The sequence below is a fragment of the Argopecten irradians genome, chromosome 1 (genome assembly GCF_041381155.1).
Source record: "Argopecten irradians isolate NY chromosome 1, Ai_NY, whole genome shotgun sequence".
NCBI lineage: Eukaryota > Metazoa > Mollusca > Bivalvia > Pectinida > Pectinidae > Argopecten > Argopecten irradians.
Genome location: NC_091134.1, coordinates 30,217,453 through 30,238,834, shown reverse-complemented (window position 1 = coordinate 30,238,834; position 21,382 = coordinate 30,217,453). Strand labels below are relative to the sequence as shown.

The 21,382-nt window shown below is 36.1% G+C and overlaps 1 protein-coding gene across 1 annotated transcript; it reads left to right on the top strand.

Moving 5' to 3' along the window:
* The first annotated feature begins 48 nt into the window (after window positions 1-48).
* On the top strand, window positions 49-20,555 carry LOC138323663 (SR-related and CTD-associated factor 4-like). The gene is made up of 17 exons (XM_069268436.1): window positions 49-197; window positions 3,458-3,586; window positions 3,964-4,125; window positions 4,833-4,950; window positions 6,741-6,925; window positions 7,490-7,702; window positions 8,892-8,968; window positions 10,961-11,108; window positions 11,435-11,667; window positions 11,779-11,865; window positions 12,143-12,234; window positions 12,569-12,667; window positions 13,290-13,399; window positions 13,714-13,879; window positions 15,453-15,617; window positions 15,899-16,098; window positions 16,582-20,555. Exons 1-17 carry the CDS (start codon window positions 168-170, stop codon window positions 18,457-18,459), a joined length of 4,092 nt encoding a protein of 1,363 aa, XP_069124537.1. The 5' UTR covers window positions 49-167; the 3' UTR covers window positions 18,460-20,555.
* Window positions 20,556-21,382: the final 827 nt, after the last annotated feature.

Sequence of the window (21,382 nt, the reverse complement as noted above, 5' to 3'; positions counted from 1 at the left end):
CAATCAAAACACATATAACAAATCGTGAATTTGGAAATTATGGGTTGGCGTGTGACCGCCATATTGGACACCACGCCAGCGTTATGACTGCCTAAAATTGTCGACAAACACACTTTCTCACCCGGTAGAAACAAATTCTGACGTGCTGATCCAAGAATATCGGCAAGATGGAGGCCGTTAGAGCCTTCAACAATGAGGTAAATATAGACATTGGTCGCAATCACCGCGTGTACTCTTCACCGATTAACCATGTGGCCACTCGCACTGATAAAGCCGGCATGGATGCGTGGTTATTGTTCATACCTTGTCGTGTATAAAACGCTAATATATCGATAATAGTTTTAATCAAAGTTTGTCATCATTTTTACTTGCTTCTATCACCGCTTATCGTCAGAAATTTGATGTTCTTTTTTTATCTAGATTATTCGACCCGATTTTTTATGATTAGATTCTGTTCACCTTACAAGTCCAGGGAAATTGTTTTAAACTCGACGTAGATACTCTTAACATTGTGCTCGTGCCAAATTAGCAACACAATGGCGTCTCCTATAAATCTTTGTTGTTGCCAGTTTTTACATATGTGTGGAAGACTCACTGCCACACACTGGCCTACAAAGAAAAAAAAACTTGCCAAAATTCTTGCACATAGATATGCAGTAGGTAGGCAAGTATTCAAGGTAAAACTTTGGCTTCAGTGCATTATTCAATGATTCATTATGACAGGTTACATGTACACTTTTAATATGTAATAAAAGTTTGTTAGGCTGAATTTATATTGTTTTATACAAGTTGGGCACAACCCTGCATATTGGCAACTGTAGAACGAATATACGTACCCGGCCTACTATACCTTTCGTCCGGGTACGAATTGGTCCCTATGTGTCGTCGTGGCACACTGCCTCCGAAAATCACTCGGGCATAATTTTCTATACTTTTTTATAATGGTTTGCATAATCATTACTTTGCTCCATTAGCAGTAATAGGTACCAATTGTAGCTCTAAAGACGATACTATTTTCTGTCTAAAAGTCTTTTGAGCTACAATATTGCAGCTATGGCAACTGCAGTTACCTGTTTGAGTATAAGTTACCCAAATGAGGAATTCTGTGAAAGAAAAATGCATGAAGTTGTTTTAAACTTTTGTTATAAAAAAAACGTTATAATTTTGACATTGCACCATTACTTAGTACTTTCATTAATCAAAATGGGTCAAAAATTGTCATCCTACAATAAAGTGAGACGACAGAATTTTCATGCACAGAAATATAGTCTTATATGTAAGGCATTCTAAAAATTATGATGCCCTTGTTTGATGATAATTTTTAAAACAACATTATGTGTTTTCCTTTCACAGTATTCCTCTTTTGAGTAACTTATTGATTACTCAAACAGGTAATTAAAACTGTTATATCCATATGCAGGGTTGTGCCTAACCTGTTATATGGATGAGAAAAATATAAATAATTAAATTATATATACCGTATTTTCCGGAGTATAAGCCGCTACTTTTTTCCCTGAAAATCGGGAGTGCGGCATATACACCAGTGCGACTTATCTGTGGACGAAAACCAAAATCTGACGATGTTTTGGCATTATTACGTCGTGATTCACATGTGAAAATCGTAAGTTTTACTCGCCAGTTTTGTAAAGTTATACATCGAACAAATCACTGTAAAAGTGTTTAAAAGATAAAATATGCAATGAAAATATATTAACGATGAAAATGATTACATATCAGATGCATATTCATTCGTAAAATTGTTTAATTCAAGGAAAATCCGCCGACTGAAACGTGTTTGTTTACTAGCGCAACACAATAGCGGTTTAGTAAAGTTATACATCGAAAATATCACTGTAAAAGTGTTTAAACGATATAATATGTGATGAAAATATAATAAAGATAAAAATAATAACGTACCAGATACATGTTCAATCGTAAAAATTGTTTAATTCATGGAAAATCGGCCGACTGAAGCGTGGTTGTTTACAGTCACAACACAATGGCGGACTGATTTCGCTATCGATTTGCTGCAGGATCGTTACCAAGAAAATAATAACTAAAACGTCAAAAACCATCAAATATCAAACAATAAGTTAAATATATTATTTAAATATTATTTGAGTGAAAGAAATGTCCGCAGACAGGGAAAAAACAATCTTCTGAATGACTGCTAAATATAACTTGCACACGTGTTACACACGGTCAACATGTGTATTTCTCAGAATCCTGTCGCTGTGACTTCAATGAAATAATCGGCAGTCAAGTTTATAGTGTTAATTACATGTAATATAGAACATTATAGCGATGTTAAAAAGCACCAAACAGTCGTATAAAACATCATTTAATCGATCTCTGCAGCGGCAAACACCACGAAATCATATCCGGAAGTTTACAAAAATAAGGCTTCGGTGAATTGCATCATGGGATGGCAAGTTGAGAGAGAACACTCTAAACGAAGTCAATTTTAGGTTAATGATAGTCTTGATAATAAAGTAATCCTATACACATCAATATAATTAATACGCGAAGTATATCAAAATAGATATAAAAGAAAATCGTATGCATATTGAGGAAAGTATTTTAACCGGCATGTTGAAATATGAGAGAGAGTAAGCGTAAATCGTACGGCCGCCATGTTTGTTTACACACAAGAAGTCTTACGTAATGGCAGAGTAAACAACGAACAGAAACATGACCAAATCAATTTTGCTAAAGATATTTACATCATTGTGAGTTTTATTTGTTATACATTTACAGAACAAGTTTACAGACAGTTTTCGTGATTCTAATCGATCGATAAGCATTACCGTGCTTCATTAGAGATCGATCGTATACACAGAGGGTTGCGTGGGTGCATGGGCCTAACTTTTGGTTGCGGCTTATGTAACGGTGCGTCTTATGTGTGTACAAAACCTGAAAAAATCGTAAAAAAGGCCTCTGCGGCTTGTACACAGGTGCGACTTATTGTCCGGAAAATACGGTATATAATGGTGATTGACTATCAAGGTGAAAGTATGTAAATATGTCTGAGTGAGCATTTGCAATATCGTTTGATTACTTCCTGAATGTGACTGTGACCAGTCACAATAAAATATGCCATACAGGAGAGATAATATTTTAGTGTGTAGCTATAGCTATACGGTATCCAGACTCCATTGGCATTTAAACGCATCATTGGAAATTGTGACTAATGCATCAGCAAAATAATAACATAAAAGTAGCTATTAACTTATAGCAGATCTTAGATATGCAAATTTCTTCTAATCTTTAAATAAAGTGTTGCACTATATGTGAGAAAATCAAGGGAATGACTGATGTTGTGTTTTGTCATCACTTGGCAGTTGGAGGAAGCATGAAAACCATCATCTTTCTTTTCAGAATTTTTATTAGCTAGCTCCAAAAATGAATATCCATTTTATGCTGAATGTTGAAAATCACTTAAGTTATCTTTTTTCAGCTCTCTTCATTGTATGAAACCCGGCCACCAATATCTCGGGCAAAAATGGCCAATGTAACAAAAGGTGCAATAAAGGCAATTAAGTTCTACAAGCATGTTGTACAGAGTGTGGAAAAGTTTATTCAAAAGGTATGTATTTGAAACGAGGCGGGAAAATGTCAAAATGAAGCAATTAGGAAAATATATTGACTACCATAGACTTCTCATACACTTACTGGGTATACATAGTGCTAATGGAATAACATTCTAATGTATGGAACATAAGATTGTAGTCACTTGTATATTCACTAGACTGTCATTATTCAGATAGATAGTATTGATAAATTAATGAATCGTAAATATCATAAATAACAGCAAATAGTAAATAAATAATTTTTTAATCAAATAATGATGGGAAACTATTTTGCAAAACTAATCTAATTGAAGTTAAATTCTTTATTTCTGACATAAATGTAGATTTATGAACCATCACTTAGTAAAATAAACATTTTTTTTTTCTTTTACAGTGTAAGCCCGAATACAAAGTTCCAGGACTTTATGTGATTGATTCCATAGTCAGACAATCCCGTCACCAGTTTGGATCGGATAAAGATGTATTTGCACCAAGATTTACAAAAAATGTTGTTGCTACGTTCCAAAATTTACTCAAGTGCCCCAATGAGGAAAAGGTATAAGATTAACAGTGTAGTGTTGTATAATCGGCTAAAAATGATAATCGATCATCGGTTGGAATCGACAGACTCATCCGATCCGATAATTGCACAAAATGATCGGTTCAATTTTCTATTCAAATTGCCTATATTCTATATATTAAAAGCTTGTTGTGCCCTCTCTGTTATGAGCAGTGGATAGAATGTTGAAAACAAAAATTTCTGGCCTGTTTTTGACTGTATTTGGTGAAAATTATTGACATGGAGGAATGTTAGGGAGTTTTCAGTGTATTTTAGGTTTTTAATAGAAAAATATTTGATTCCCAATGAGTTTAATTTTTTTTTCCCGATGATCGATTATGACATTTTCAATCGATCATTGGATCGGTTTAGGGTCATCTAGCCAGTTAATCGATTATTGCCGATCATCAATAAAACACTAAAAGCTGTTGTAAGGTGATAATAATAAATCATCAGTAAACATATTCTCTGTCTCGTGTCTCTTATTGAGATTTTGTTTATGCAAAGTCAATCTAAGACTATGAAAAGTCAATATTTCAGAATACATTATTGTAATGTTACCTGCTAAAGAATGGCAAAACTTGTATGCCTTATTTTTAAGGAATATTTTTTAATAAGTTTAGATCTTAAACAACAATGTGATTAAGCAAATAAAATTAATTTAAATGTATTTTGAGATATCCAACAAATTTTTTTTATTTCAGAGTAAGGTTATCAGAGTACTGAACTTGTGGCAGAAAAATGGAGTTTTTCAAAGTGAGATAGTACAGCCTTTACTGGATTTAGCTGTGGATTCCAATGACATGAATCTTGTAGCTGCTGGTAAGGCTATTTTAAAAGCATGATACCTCAGAATTTATTAAATTTGTAATGGTAAATCATTGCATTTCAGAATTACATTGACCTGTCATTAAAATCTTCATCACTAAAGATGTAGACTATTGATTTGAAATTGAATTAACACCAGGGATGGTCCTTCAAAATTTGTTTTCCTATTAACTATTTACTATTTTGTAGCATTATTACATGAATGAGGCAACGGTCACATGCTAGTAGGTTTGAGGTCCTTAGAGTGAAAAACAAGCATCTTCAGGAACTGAACTAATAAATGTGTAACAGGGAAAAGAATTTGGTCTACCATCTTCAAAGATGTAAAAATTATTATAAAATAAAACTCTTCTCGAAATTTAATAAATTGTAATGCAGCAAAATGGTCAATCGATCATCGGTTTTGGGAGAAACAATTATAAATTGATGTAATTAAATTGTACTTGTTGGAACAATTTTAACTATTCAAATTGCCTATATTCTTGTCTATTAAAAGAGAATTTTGTGCCCTCTTTTTTAGAAATGTTGAAAACAAAAATTTCTGGCCTGTTTTTGACTGTATTTGGTGAAAATTATTGACATGGAGGAATGTTAGGGAGTTTTCAGTGTATTTTAGGTTTTTAATAGAAAAATATTTGATTCCCAATGAGTTTAATTTTTTTTCCCGATGATCGATTATGACATTTTCAATCGATCATTGGATCGGTTTAGGGTCATCTAGCCAGTTAATCGATTATTGCCGATCATCAATAAAACACTAAAAGCTGTTGTAAGGTGATAATAATAAATCATCAGTAAACATATTCTCTGTCTCGTGTCTCTTATTGAGATTTTGTTTATGCAAAGTCAATCTAAGACTATGAAAAGTCAATATTTCAGAATACATTATTGTAATGTTACCTGCTAAAGAATGGCAAAACTTGTATGCCTTATTTTTAAGGAATATTTTTTAATAAGTTTAGATCTTAAACAACAATGTGATTAAGCAAATAAAATTAATTTAAATGTATTTTGAGATATCCAACAAATTTTTTTATTTCAGAGTAAGGTTATCAGAGTACTGAACTTGTGGCAGAAAAATGGAGTTTTTCAAAGTGAGATAGTACAGCCTTTACTGGATTTAGCTGTGGATTCCAATGACATGAATCTTGTAGCTGCTGGTAAGGCTATTTTAAAAGCATGTTACCTCAGAATTTATTAAATTTGTAATGGTAAATCATTGCATTTCAGAATTACATTGACCTGTCATTAAAATCTTCATCACTAAAGATGTAGACTATTGATTTGAAATTGAATTAACACCAGGGATGGTCCTTCAAAATTTGTTTTCCTATTAACTATTTACTATTTTGTAGCATTATTACATGAATGAGGCAACGGTCACATGCTAGTAGGTTTGAGGTCCTTAGAGTGAAAAACTAGCATCTTCAGGAACTGAACTAATAAATGTGTAACAGGGAAAGAATTTGGTCTACCATCTTCAAAGATGTAAAAATTATTATAAAATAAAACTCTTCTCGAAATTTAATAAATTGTAATGAAGCAATTGGTTTTTGGAGAACAATTATAAATTGATGTAATTAAATTGTACTTGTTGGAACCTTAACAAAGCTGTAGTTGTCTAGGAGAATTTTGTTATTTTTTTCACACTGCTGACTGGTTGGTTTCAAAATTTGAAAATCATAAGGATGCAAGAAAGAAAGAAACACACAACTGTGGCCTAATTAGATAGACTATGATTTCATAGAGTAGCAAATTTTATAGATGTATTAATGATTTTGTAGCTCAGAGAGCTGTGGACAATCTGTCAGCCAATAAGGCTGGACCAAGTGCCGCTTCTCAGGCTGCACCACCACAGCCCAACAGTGGCGAGGGAAGTGGAGAGGGCTTGGAAATATCGTCTCAGAATGACATGCTCAATACCGTCACCCAGTTATTACAGCAGACCCAAACGGTAGGGTATGATCGGGTATGAATTATATATCATATCTCATTTGCATTTAAACAAAAAATTATTGTTCTTTTGGTCTACATATCTCTTTATTTTGTCCTGTTTAACACACCTACAACTAAATCTGAAGTATACATTAAAAAATGCATCTACTCATAAGAGAAAATATGACCTTTTTCAAATTGTGATGGAGCCCTATATTGGCTCTAAAATGCACTACAGAATAGGTTCTGATAGTGATGCAGACTGTATTTGGATTGTCTTGTGTTTTCATACATTACTTTAGTAAACAGTACGCATGTCTGTAATGGAAAATATTCTCCTTTTGAAATACGCTAATGCGAAATAAATAGTGAACGTGTTGTAAACTGAAGTGTCATTCTTTTTGAGTGGAAACAGAACAAATGAGTGAGATTTTGTACTACTTTACTTTGAGTTTTATGTATACACAAACATATGATAGAATGTTCCTATTTTGACGTGTACCCGGGTACACCTTTTCGGACTTGGTTACTTCCACAACCTTACCTGTGTCCTGGTACTCATACCAGCCCTAATTAAATATGTGTCTGTTTCTATCAGGGAGCCACTAGTCTAAGTGCCCAGCAGCAGCAGCTACAACAGCTTCAGCTACTGCAGCAACAGTTGATACAGCAGACTCAGCTGATGCAACAAGCTCCATCTCAACAAGGCTCCTCTCACGCTATCGACAGCAACCTTCTCTCCCACATACAGACTCTCACCAACCAGCTTCTCAACAAGGGTGACAAGTCCACTGAAGGAGGGTTTAACAAGGTAATAGAAATAATTGCAAGAAAACCACTCTCTCTCTCCCAGATTTTGGTGACTGGTAATCTTAGTTTGTCTCAAAATTTAAAAAGTACTGATAACATTTGTTAGTGTGTAGGTTTAAGGTCACCTGAGACAAAATTTAAAAGAAAGAAAAATTCTTACTATATAATTTAATCCTCTTCATAGATTGAAGGTCAACTAGATAAAAAAAATGTTAAGGGCTGTTCCAGCAAAACATATATGGCACCCAGGGAAGGCACTTTGAAAAATAGTATGTGCCATGGTGTGTTCAAAATAAAATCACTTCTGTGCCAGGATGGCGTTTCAATAAAATCACTTGCTATCGGAAGCACTTTTTGAAATAAAATGCAAAACTTGTGTTTTATAATGTTTCTGTCAGTCCTCCTGACTACAAAAATAAGTGTTGAGAAAAAAACTTAATTTGAACAATATTAAAGCGCTGTTCATCTTCAATAAAAAAAAAAAAAATTCTGGATGTTTTGATATAATACTTACGGAATATTTATCTAAAACATATTATATTCAATCAAACTTGGCAAAGGTACAGAGAAACAGTGGATTAGTTTTGACAAAATACTGTTGTCATCAGTAGATCTTTATTTGAATTCACTGGTATATATTTATCAAGTTGAGGAAAAAGTGGCAGTTCACAAGCTAAGTGTGAATGTCCAGATGTCTACTTTTGCAACACTTCGGTATCTTGAGTAGATGTTCTGCTGGTTCTAGGCAGATTCTACCTTTACACAAATTTAATAATAGATGCAGCACATTAAGCAACAGTTCACTGCACAATAATGGTACAATTTTGTCCTAGAAACAGTGTTATCCATTACCTGTTTTATGATGGTGGGCCGCCATCGTTAAATCATGCAGCGTCATCATTAAATGTTCAGCGCCATCATAAACAATCGGTTGGGCCATCGTAAAATATCCCTTGGTGAGCCCCCAGATTTTACCTGGAGTTGCCTTCAACACCACATGTAAATGCTTGCGGGCAAATAGAACAATGTGACTGCCGGGACCCAAGCTCACCTGAGTGCCTATATCGTACATTTTTTACATGGGTCAATGCACACACCACAGGAGATTTATTACTGTTCATTAATAAATTACGTACACATCCTAATTAGGCCTAGCATGGTTGCCCTAATGATTTTTTTGTATTTTCCAGAAATTATTAGATTTTGACTATGGTGAAAGTGACGATGAAGACGAGCACGGAATGCCTGGTGGAGGAGGGGGTGGTGGGTAAGTATAGGAGAACATGTTATACAATCACAACTGCATAATAAAGCTAATGGAAAACCATTACAACAAATATGGCTATAACATGGTAATTCAATTTCTCACCAATAATGTAATATGTGAATTAGGGTTTTTCCAGTAAAAAAAGCATCCTGACCCCAGGACTCCAGTATTTTTTTGTTCTATCCATGGTGGCATTCTCAGAAATATCATTTCTATGCATGGTTGATGTCGGTAAAGAAAAAACTTCTATCAATGGTCCTATACTTCTGTTCAACTAAATTTGCTTCTGTCCAATGATCCAAGTAAAATGAAACTTGTCTGTTTCCCTAGTTAATACTACCCTTAGTAGTATAAGTGTTACATATAGATTGTAATTACATAATAAAATAGTGTTTGGAGTGGTCTGTTTTTGCGTGTCAAAGGAACTAGATAAACAATGTGATGTGTTCAATGTGGAAATGGGTTTTCATGTCAATACTGGGCATACTTTCGGTTTGAAACAAGATAAAAGGAAATTACAATAATGTTTTGGGACAAATGGAGCTGCTTTTCATTTTCCGATTGTAGGTATGACACAAGTGTAACTTATGGTAGGAAAATGTTAATAATGTAACTCTTTTCTGTGACAAATTCTGAATTAAGTGCATACAGATCCACTTGTGCTTCAGAAAACCAATGATTATAAAAAGAATCTTAAATTTTTTAATCAATGTCTATTCCGATTTCAATACATTGTTTATTGTGATTTCTTCAGATGGTGGGCTATTCAAATCGCCTCTGTGGTCCGTCGTCTTTTCCTCCGTCCATATGTCCCTTAACAATTCTTGTTATCGTTATTTCTCAGAAAGTTATGAAGAGTTTATTCTCAAATTTCATATGTAGGTTCCCCTTGGGCCCTTGTTGTGCATATTACATTTTGGGACTGATCGGTGAACAAGATGGCTGCAGGTCAGCTGCAGGTCAGCAATCTTGGATTTTGATTGTTAAAATTTTGTTATCACTATTTCTCTGAAAGTACCAAAGGGATCATTCTCAAATTTCATATGTAGGTTTCCTTAGGGCCCTAGTTATGCATATTGCATTTTGGGACTGATCTGCCAACAAGATGGCCGACAGGTAGCCATCTTGGATTTTTGATTATTGAACTTTGTTAGTGTTTATTTTTCTCAGAAAGTACTGAAAGGATCTTTCTTAAATTTCATATGTAGTAATATGTAGTAAAAGTTTGAAAAGCAGAGAAAAGATCCTCTTTCCATTGTCAGATGTAGAACATTCTTTGGTGGGCGCCAAGATCCATCAGGGATCTCTTGTTTAGTGGAGGAGCTCTAATGAATATGCTTATAATTAAGTATGTATTTAGTCCCTAGAGATTTGTTATGGACCCTACCCCCACATAATGTATATTTGAATACTAACACCATTTTTGCCCCTTTGTAACAAAACGATTGATTGATTACTATTTCTAAATTACTAGAGGGATTTCAATGGAATACTTATAGGTTGCAGTAATCATTACACAGTGAAGGGGCCGCGGTGGCCGAGTGGTTAAGATGTCCCGACATATTACCACAAGCCCTCCACCTCTGGGATGCGGGTTCGAATCCCATGTGGGGCAGTTGCCAGGTACTGACCGCTGGCCGGTGGTTTTTCTCCGGGTACTCCGGCTTTCCTCCACCAACAAACCTGGCACGTCCTTACATGACCCTGGCTGTTGATAGGACGTAAAACTAAACAAACCAATACACAGTGAAGTGTAATTTATGTTGCAACGAGTAAATCATTCACATGTTGATATCGAGTGAGTGATGAGAATAGGTATAAGGTGGCTTAATTTACTTGTTTTACTGTAATATGAAACCAGACTGTGATTTTAAATGTGGCAATATATAAAACAGATAACATGGATGGGCCTAACGACTAGCCTTCCAAATATAGGTGCTTATATGCTGGATTCATACAAGGTTCTGATTATAGCATACAATGTATTTTCAGAGTGCCAAATCTTTTAAATGACCCAGCGTTCTTGCAACAAATTCAGCAGATGTCCCAAACTATTCAGAAGACAGAGCAAATACAAAATGAATTGAGTATGCAGAAGCTATTACAACAACAGGCAGAATTTGACCAGCAAATTAGACAGGTGAGTTGGCTATGTGTTTTTGTATCCTTGTTTGATGAATGGCGATAATCACATTGCTGACAAATGTACCGTTCTCGTGCTAAGGTCAGACAATGAGATGATGTATTCGGGGGATATCTGACATATGCACATTTGATATTTTATCCAAACTCGGGTCAAATCTCTTTGTAAGTTCTATTTACAACAGATACCAATGATGGCAATTTGAACAACCATAAGTTCTATTTATATAACAGGCACTTTCACTCAAAAAACTGAAAGAAAAATTAGAAGATGTCACAGAAGACATCAAATGAAGAGTTCTTGAATGTTTTTGTTTCTATCAGCCTCATATGGCACAGATGCCACCCTCCATGATGCCCCCAGAGCCACACCCTCCCCCTCCTATGCAGCCTGGGTACCCAATGATGCCTGATCACCAGCCTCCTCCAGATGATTATCAGGACATAGATGAACGGACTCAGCAGCCCTTGGAAGAGGAGAGGCACAGGGATGATAGAGATCGGGATCGTAAACACCGCAGATCAAAACAGTCATCAAGAGATCGATCACGCTCTAGGTAGTTATCTGTTAAAACTTCCATCGAGTGAAAGTAGATTATATTCTTGCAACAGATTGATTCCTAAATTGCTACCCTATCTTATCATATTGCTCCTCATTTATCTTACAGAACACCTAAAAGAAGACGACGGACAAGGTCCCGATCCAGAGACAGACGTAGAAGGTCAAGGTCACGAGATAGACATCGAAGATCTAGGTTTGTAAAACACTAGTAAACGTAACAGATTTTGTTTACATGTTTAAGTATTCAGCAAATAGTGTTCAGTAGTAAATAATGTGCTATCTATAAAGTTTCAATACAGTCTTGAAAAAGACATATACATTTTTATTTTATGCTGATTGCACTGTACTTATTTGGAAAGGAAGGCCTTATAACTAATAGAAGTATCTATGTGATTGATAATTTTGAAAACATCTGACAACAACTGGTCCTGCAGTTGGTTTTGATTTAACCTAGTATGTAAATTTTGTAGGTCCCGTGACAGGGAAAGGGAAAAACAGAGGGAACGAGAAAGAGAAAGGAGAAAGAAGGGTCTACCATCAATCAAAGAAGAATGTCTCAGCAGTAAATGTTCTACTTTTTGTTCAAATAATAAAATAACTCACGATTGTTTGCTTCATTAACCGCTGTAGCCAAAGTGTCTAGCAGCCTAGTATAGGGCATAAAGTGGAATACAATGATCAAATATAATGTGCCACGGCAGCACCCCACATTTCAGTTCTATAAAGACTTTGCCCCCTCCATGGAACATGAATGGGATTACTTATTAAGTATATAGTGTTATCATGTGTGTTCAGTCCAATTCTATTTGGATATATAGAAGCATTATCATTTATGTTGTGGACATTTCTTAGTAAATAGCACTGTTCTATGTTAATTTACAAATTGACATTTTCAGTCTGTACTACAACACTTTTCATTGGACATTTGGCAAAAAGCACTACAGAAGATGAATTACGAGAGGAACTTGACAAATATGGAACTGTGGAAACACTACAGAAGATGAATTACGAGAGGAACTTGACAAATATGGAACTGTGGAAACACTACATGTAAGTAATGAATGTTTGACTCACTGGGAAAGTCAAGTAGAAATAGAGGATCTTACATGGGTGGCTGTGAGGTTTGAAATCAGTTCAGTAACTTGATATGCCATGAGCCTTTAGGTAAGTGGCTTATAAAATTGTTAAACAAATTTATTTTCATATTATGTAACCATGAAGATTCTATTTATCGCTCACACAGACCACAAAATCTGTTAATGTACGGTGACAATGCCATTCTGTTCATTAACCAATTATCAAAATAGAATAGAAACAGAAAACATAAATTAGCATGTGTTTGCAGATATCTTTACTGTAAGATTAGGGTTATAATAAAAATTGTTTCTTAGCACAGCGGAAAACGATCATACCGATACTATAGAGATTCCTTGGGTTGGCATTCACTTAAACATGGTTTAAACAGTGATCAGCGTTGAAAGTAGCCGATAACAACAATATTTTGCAATTTTCCAAACATGTAGCAACAAATTTTGTTGTGGATGCTGGTATTGATATCAGGACCCCAACATGTGTATGTGTGCTAAAATTTGTATACATTTCATTTTGATTTCTTAAAGATTATACCTCCAAGAGGGTGCGCATTTGTGTGTATGTCCAGGAGAAAAGATGCCAACAAGGCATTAGACAGACTGAAAGGATACAAGCTCAATGGATCAGACTTGAGAGTAAGTACTGATTTGTTATCCTAGCCTAATTAAGGAAAAGAACCAAATAAAATTTCTGGATACGGATTATCAGCCGCAAATTTCAAACCAATGAAACTAATATCGGATGTTTTGGTCATCATGCATTTGGCTTATGAAATCACCCTAGTGTTGGTATTGGATATGGACAATCATTTAGGGTAAACTTCAGATGGCAAAAATGCACTCTGTCAGAGACAAGCTTAGCTGTTCTCAAAAAGCTCATGTTGAATGACCTTGTTAACATCAGTAGGTGCTAATTTCTGTAGTTATATACTTTAGATATTTGTTTATAGGTTGCATGGGCTCCAGGTATAGGAGTAAAGGAGTCTGAGTTTAGGGATAAATGGGATGTGGATGCAGGCACAACCTACATTCCCTGGAGTAAACTACCAGATGATCTCAGTAACTTAATAGAAGGAGGAATCATTGATGAAGAGACATTACCTGAGCACCTCAAAGGTATATACAAATTAAAGATATATCAGATGAATTAACTCATTTTTGTGTCGCCTGCAACGCAAGGGCGACACTTAGGTATCACTATGTCGGCGTCAGCGGCGGCGTCCGGGAAACGGTTTCCGTGTGATAACTGAAGTATTTATTGTCAGATTTCAACCAAATTCGGTATATAGCTTTATATCAATGAGATCTCGGATTGGTTCGATAATGGTCAAAATCCGTCAATATTTGCAAGAGTTACGGGACTTTAAAATCGTCAAAACAGAAAAATCCATGGTTTCCGCTCGATAACTTAAATATTTATCGTCCAATTTCAACCAAATTTCATAAATTGTTTTATATCAATGAGATCTTGGATGAGTTCAATAATGGTCAAAATCTGTCAATATTTTCAAGAGTTACGGGACTTTAAAATCATCAAAACAGAAAAATCCATGGTTTCCGCTCAATAACTTGGATATTTATTGTCCGATTTCAACAAAATTTGGTACATTGCTTTATATTAATGAGATCTTAGATGGGTTCGATACTGGTCAAAATCTGCCAATATTTGCAAGAGTTACGGGACCTTAAAATAGTCGAAACACGGCTTCCACTTGAAAACTTTAGTATTTATTGTCCGATTTCAACCAAATTTGGTATATTGCTTTATATCAATGAGATCTTAGATGGGTTCGATACTTTTCAAAATCCATCAATATTTGTAAGAGATATGGAACTTGATTACCTCACCTAAATTATTAACAATATTTTCAACTGTAAATAACTATTTTTTGTGATGCTGTGCAGGCGACACATCCACTTCCGTGGAATTCTTGTTATTTGCATATCCTGTTAAAAGTCTCCTACCAAAACCATGTCACTGCAACCCATATTCTGACCTTTGACCTCCCGCTAGAAGAGAAAAAAAAACTGATCCCGGCTCTATCTGCTATATTGTAGAGAATTGGATTTTTAAAGTATCAAGTGTCTAGTTGAATGAAATATAGAGGCATATGTGCAGAGTCATATGTAATATGGATGCCAAAAATACTTCTTACGCCGTTTCATTGCAGTTTGAATTTGCATTAGTTTCTGAAGTATTATGAAGCAAATTCGCCCCATCAAGAATACTGGAAGAATTCTTAAAACTCATTTAAGGCCCTGTGAATACATGGCTTCATTTTAAATTAATTACCCACCATTCCCACACATGTGTCAGAACAACACTGTTTAGTTTAGCAAGTAAATATTCATGTTTTAGACATTTAACAGAGATGAGTCTTTCCAATAGGTTTAGTAAACTAAGTTATTAATTATTATTAATCCAAAATTGGGGATATCGTGGATTGAGGCTGTCCTTCTGTACACACAACAATTGATGGACTACTTTTTCTAAACTACTGGAGGAATTTCAATGAAACTTGGTGGCAGTAACCCTTATACAATGTAGATGGCCTCCTGGATGACAGTTCTAGTTTATATTTACAGTTAAACACTGTTGTAACAAACCTCTGAAGACCAACCAAATTACTTATAGTCGGTTAATCACATTATTTGTAGAAATTAAATATTGATTACCTTATTGATGCAGGCTCCCTTATTGGACGAGAGAAGCCGGATGTTGCTGAAGAACAAAGTCAACAGGCTCCCCCACCACACCCACCGTTACCAAACAACCAGGGACCAACCCCTATGGGACTGCCAGGACCGCCCACCAGTGCCCCTCCAGGAAGCCAATTCCCACCGCCTGTCCCTGGTCAGTTCCTTGTCAATGAGGATAACACTTGTTATGCTGGACAGTATGACTGCTACCTTCAAACAGTTTTGAAATTAGCAAAGAAAACCTAAAAGTTCATTCCAGTCTAGTTAAAAATTAAAGTGGAATAAGTCATTGTGATTAAAAATACATATCTTTATTCTCCTCTGTTTCATAATTACTTCATCACAAAAGGGGTAAAGAGTGTTAATAATGATGTCATAATTGCAACCTAGTAGGTAGTAATATAACAAAACATATGTCTGTTGGATTCTAAACAGGCATGCTACCTCCTACCTCTGTCATGCAACAAATGGGAGTGATGCAGCACATGATGGTGCCAGGAGGAATTCCAGGACAGATGCCTGCGATGCCACCACAAATGACCATGGCTGGCATGCCTCCACAGTTACAGTCCAGCCAGCCGTCTGTACCGGGTATGATACCCCTCCCAAGTGGAATGCCTACAGTCAGGCCACAGGTAATTTACACACACATATATATATATATTATATATATATATATACTTAAACTTTTAAAAGACGTTGTGCATCAGTAGATATTAAGAAAAAAATATATCAACACGGCATTCCTTTTCGCTAACATTTTCAGGCCTTTCAGGCCATCTCATATATATATATATATATACAAAACTTCTGGGCTAGTGTGGCATACTTTGTTGATAATGCCAAAATATTCCACTTTGATAGAGATATCCCTAATTACTTATTAGACTAAATACATCATTCAATTTCTTGTCATCGCTTGTAAAGACATAATTTCTAAGCCAACTGTCAAATTTTAGATGTTGGTTTGTCTATGATCAGTAATACGGCCATTGATACTTTAGTAGAAAATCTTGTATCATATGCAATAATTTGTGTTTTTGAACGAGAAATCAGAGACAAGATAGAAGTCTTTGTTTGGAAACAAATTGCGTGATGAACCACTTTTGTCATTACAGATTGGTCAAATATCAACTGCCGGAGGTATAACACAGATTACATCATCTGCAGGGATGCCTCCTTCTACTGTGTTCACTAACACGGGTGGAATGCCCCATGTGTCAGAAGCTGCCATCAACGCTGCTCTGCGCCCAGGATTTCCTGCTGGGGCTGGATTCCCTCAACGCTTTGGAATCAATCTGCCACCAGGACAAGGCTTTAGAATGCCTCTGTTTAATCCAACACAAGGTGTGATCCAACAACCTCAAATACAACCCAAGCCATCATTGTTGGGACTAAGACCTCCATTTAATGTGAATCCTGCCGATAAAAACGATGATAAACCATCTCTTCTTGGTCGCCCTCCTGGTGACTGGCAGCAACAGTCAAAACCTCCGCCACCTTCTGAGTTCTCAGATGAACTGGACACTGATGATCGTGATAATGCTGGTGGTAGTGGTTCTCAGTCGAAACAAGAATTTGGTGGTATGCCACCATTTGGATCTCAGGGAGTGCAGGCAGCTACATCACAAGACAATGTGAGTCCCTCTGTTCCTCCCCCAGGGGCTGGTAGAGGTATGGGGCCAGGTCTCGGGCACCCACCTAATCCTGGTTTGGCTCCCCCAAATTTCCGTGGACCCAGGCCATTAATGGACATGAATGGCCCTATGGGCCCTGGCATGGGTCCACGAATGGGAGGACCACCTGATGGGTCAAATCGATTCATGAGTCCTCGGGGACCAATGCCAGGCAATATGGGACCCAGAGGATTTCAAGGAGGTCCCCCAGGGCCAGGTGGACCTGGGGGACCCAGAGCAGGTTTCATGGGTAACAGACCAGGAATGCCTTTCCAAAGGTTTCCTGGCAATTTCCAACCCAGACCTGGCTTTAGAGGACCTCCCGGTGATATGATGAGAGCTAGATTTGATATGGGAGGCAGAATGAATGCTCATGATGGAGAAATGCGTAATGATGAAGACGAGGACAACTTCAGAAAGGAAGAAAATTTTGATAGAGGACACCCTCCATTCAGTAAAGAGGATAGTGGTCCTTCGGGGCAAAATTGGGGAGATGATGATAAAGAGGATGACTTTCAAGATGGTGGATTTAGGAGAGACTTTAATAGAAGGGATAGAGGAGGCCGAGGTGGGCGACGGGGACGGGGTAGGGATAGTTTTGGGGGTCGGGATGACAGACGTGGAGACTTTGATAGGAGGGACCGACGTGATGACAGGTATAATAGAGATGACCGGGGTAGAAATGACTGGGGTAACAGAGACCGCGGAGGCAGGGATAGACGTGACAGAGACCAGGACAGCTTCAGGGAGCGGGGACGGGACAGGGAGGATGAGCAGGACAATATGGGATTCAGAGACAGGGGTAGGGACAGGGATAATGAAGATGGTCCAGGGTTCAGAGATAGGGGACGTGATCGTGACAATGAGCAAGATGGAGGTTTCAACAGAGATCGAGGTAGGGATAGAAGGGACCGTGATAACCGTGATCAGGACCGTGACAGGGGATCACGGAGAGCTAGTAGGTGGAGTGATGTGACAAACACTGAACAAGAAAGTGCACCTACACCTTCGGCAGTGTTACCAGATAAATGTGTTGAAGATAGTGATGTAGGAGGTATCAAGAGTGGAGAGGCAAATGCTTCTCAGGAGGAAGGGGAAGTAGCCCCTGCTCCACCTCCACCTGTAGTAGAAAATGTTCCAGACAATGTAGTAACTAATGAGAATGGTCCAGAACTAGAAAAGGAGGTTCAACCTGCTCCTCCTTCAGATAATATAGTGCCGGTGGTTAAACCAGTGACAAATGGAGAAAGTGAACCGAAATCTGAGGTAGAACCCCCACCAAGAGACCCAGAAACACTAGAGGAAGGCGAAATAGAATAAAAGTACTGATATTATTAGGATGTTAAGTTTTGTTTCTTTGAATTGTGCATTGTGAAAATGAATGCTCTGTTCTTCTGGGGAAAATTATGACCGATTGAGCAATGAAGTGATAGGACACAAATCATTTCATAAATTTGAATCATCCTTCTATCTTGTTGGTATACAATTGTATGGTAAAACAGAAATAGGTGAGAGTACGTCTTTGTCTGTTTGTATTTTAGCAATCATGTTTGTACTTTATAAGCTGTAAACTGCTTATAACCAGAAACAGCTAGATTTTATTTCTCCGTTATCCAACATCCGTGATGTATAATATAAATTATATGTATATAATGCTAGAAATAGCGATGTATAAGTTGGATTCTTGTGTTCATTTTAGACCATGTGAAATTGATTGTAAATATATGGTTTTAATGCTGTGTCTAGCCCTTTGGATGTAAGAGACAGAAAGCGAGAGTGTTGAGTTTCCAAGAAATGAGTTGGAAATTTTTCCCTAGTATAATAGTTTATCTTTTTAGTATGCGGAATATACCAAATTTGGTTAGAAATGTTGCTAACATTTCTTACAATAAAACACAATCTAAATTCACAACTTAAGTTAAGATGGATTCATATGCACATTGTATTTTCATTTTCCACATACCTATTTCATATAGTGTTTTTCCTGGGTTGTGTAAGGTATGAAATTGATGTAAAATGTTAAGAACACATTAACTATTAATAACTGTTTGGGAGTTTAAAAATAATTCTTATATATATCCTCTAAATAGCTATATTTCTTGATAAATTCGATATTAATGCAAACCTCAACCCAGGAGTGTATTTTGTTAAATGATGACCACCAATCAACATAAACTGATGTCAAAATACTGTTCTAGATCTTGTTAAAGTTTCCTCAAGACTATTCTGTATTTGCATATTACAGAGTTATCTGCCCTTGCGGGTTGTATCGATTGTGACGTCATGTGTTTTTGTGAGCGTAACTTCATACTTTTCAGAGAAAACGACGTGAATTGCGCTCACATAATAATGACGTAACAATCAATACCTACCCGCAAGGGAACGAACTCTGTAATATGCAAAGACGGAATATCTAATGTTGATGCAAATTAAATTTTTATCAATAAATGTTTTCAACTGCTTGCAGTAATCTTTGTATACTCTAAAGACAAGCATAAATGCTGTGTAATGAAAGCTGTGTTTTCGTTAATACGGTTTGCCTGGTTGGACCTAGTTATTCATTTGTGAATTGTTTTCAGATGAGCATTGACAAAAGTCCTCATAAGTCTAAATTAAAATCTGCAGATATGTCAGGATTTATGCATGACATAATTACTTTGACAAACGGCCAACTGTATAAATGAAAACAACCCAGATATACAAAAGTGACAGAGTAGTGATGGATTAATAAAACATGTACATTATTACATATGTGGTGCCCTTGTTATGCTAAAACATTTTTCTCTTCTTTTTTTTTTTTAATTTTATCAAAGATATTGCTTCAACAGTAAATTTTTGGCATAAAATGCTTTCTGTAAATTTTCACTACAATGTATTGTTCCCCACCTAAAACTATGGAGACCATGTCGGTTCATCCTTTATAGCTGAAACAAGTATGCCAAAATCAAACTAATGGTTTTCCTATTGAAACATACATACATATAGACATATAATGCAGTTTTATGCTCCTTGTGTTCTTTTCTTTGTCGATATTCTTTGTGAAATTTTAAATGTGAATGTTGTTTCAAATACTTAACTTATTTTGCTCCACTATGTTCTAAATATCACTGAACCTCAGGGTTTGAAATTATTATGATACTGGGAGTACTACAACTTGTAGAATATTGAGCACTACTATATCCTATTACTTGGGACAGGCTATGTTTTTTTAACCATAACAAATTTTCAAATGCATATTCAAGCAGAAGACTTGTTTGAACTTTAAATTAATACCATATTTGGTATAGGATGTATGCCATATTAAATTGATTCTATTTATACTAGTGAAACATATGAATGAAGATTGTGTCTGTGAAAACGGAGGTATGCTCTAGTCAATCTTTGAATGGAGATATCTCAATAAACTATGAAACGTGTGATGTGTTGAATTATTTTTAGGGTATATGTGTCATCAAATTTTACTACTATAAACCAACTTGTTTTAGCATATGATGTGGTTAATAGGAAATAGCAAAATAAATTATTGCAAAAGTGTTTCAGATAAAGTGGAATCCTAAGTCTAGATTGCAAAATTAAATCAGTTGGTTTAAAGTAGCTGACTTGGCCCAAGATCCAGTTAGCTTATGCTATGTCACAACATTGGTCCACACTGACATCACTGGGGAGGGGCCCAATAGGGGAAATCAAAGTACCCTGGTAATTAATTTCAATCACTACTGGTTCTGCATGGATAGAAACTAAATTCAGTCAGAAACATCATAAGGAAAAGAGCTTTATAGATTTTGTCCCTGACCCAGCTTCCAGTATAAACAATTGACCAAAAACGGAATATCTATTTCAGAAATACAATTTCTTCACAAATGAGGGTTGGGGGCAAGAAAGGTAGTGTGAATACCTAATCAGAAAAATAAACCAAAAAACATGTTCCATTATTTTAATAAAATTCACATTGCACACTTCATGGTTACCATAACATCTAGCTGCGCTCTGTTATTTTCGGGTCCATTAATTGTGGTTAATAAAGGGATTTTATCATTGATTCCAAGGGAGATATAACTTGACAGTTTATAAAAATTAAAGTGTCTGGTTTCACCTTTATATATTGTTTATGAAATAGTTTCAGGGCCCATATAGCAAAAAGAATTAAAACTGAACTTAAAAGAATTAATCAGTGATGATGAAACAGGTTTTATTTCAGGTTGATATTTATATTGGCAACTACACCAGATAAGTTTATGATTTG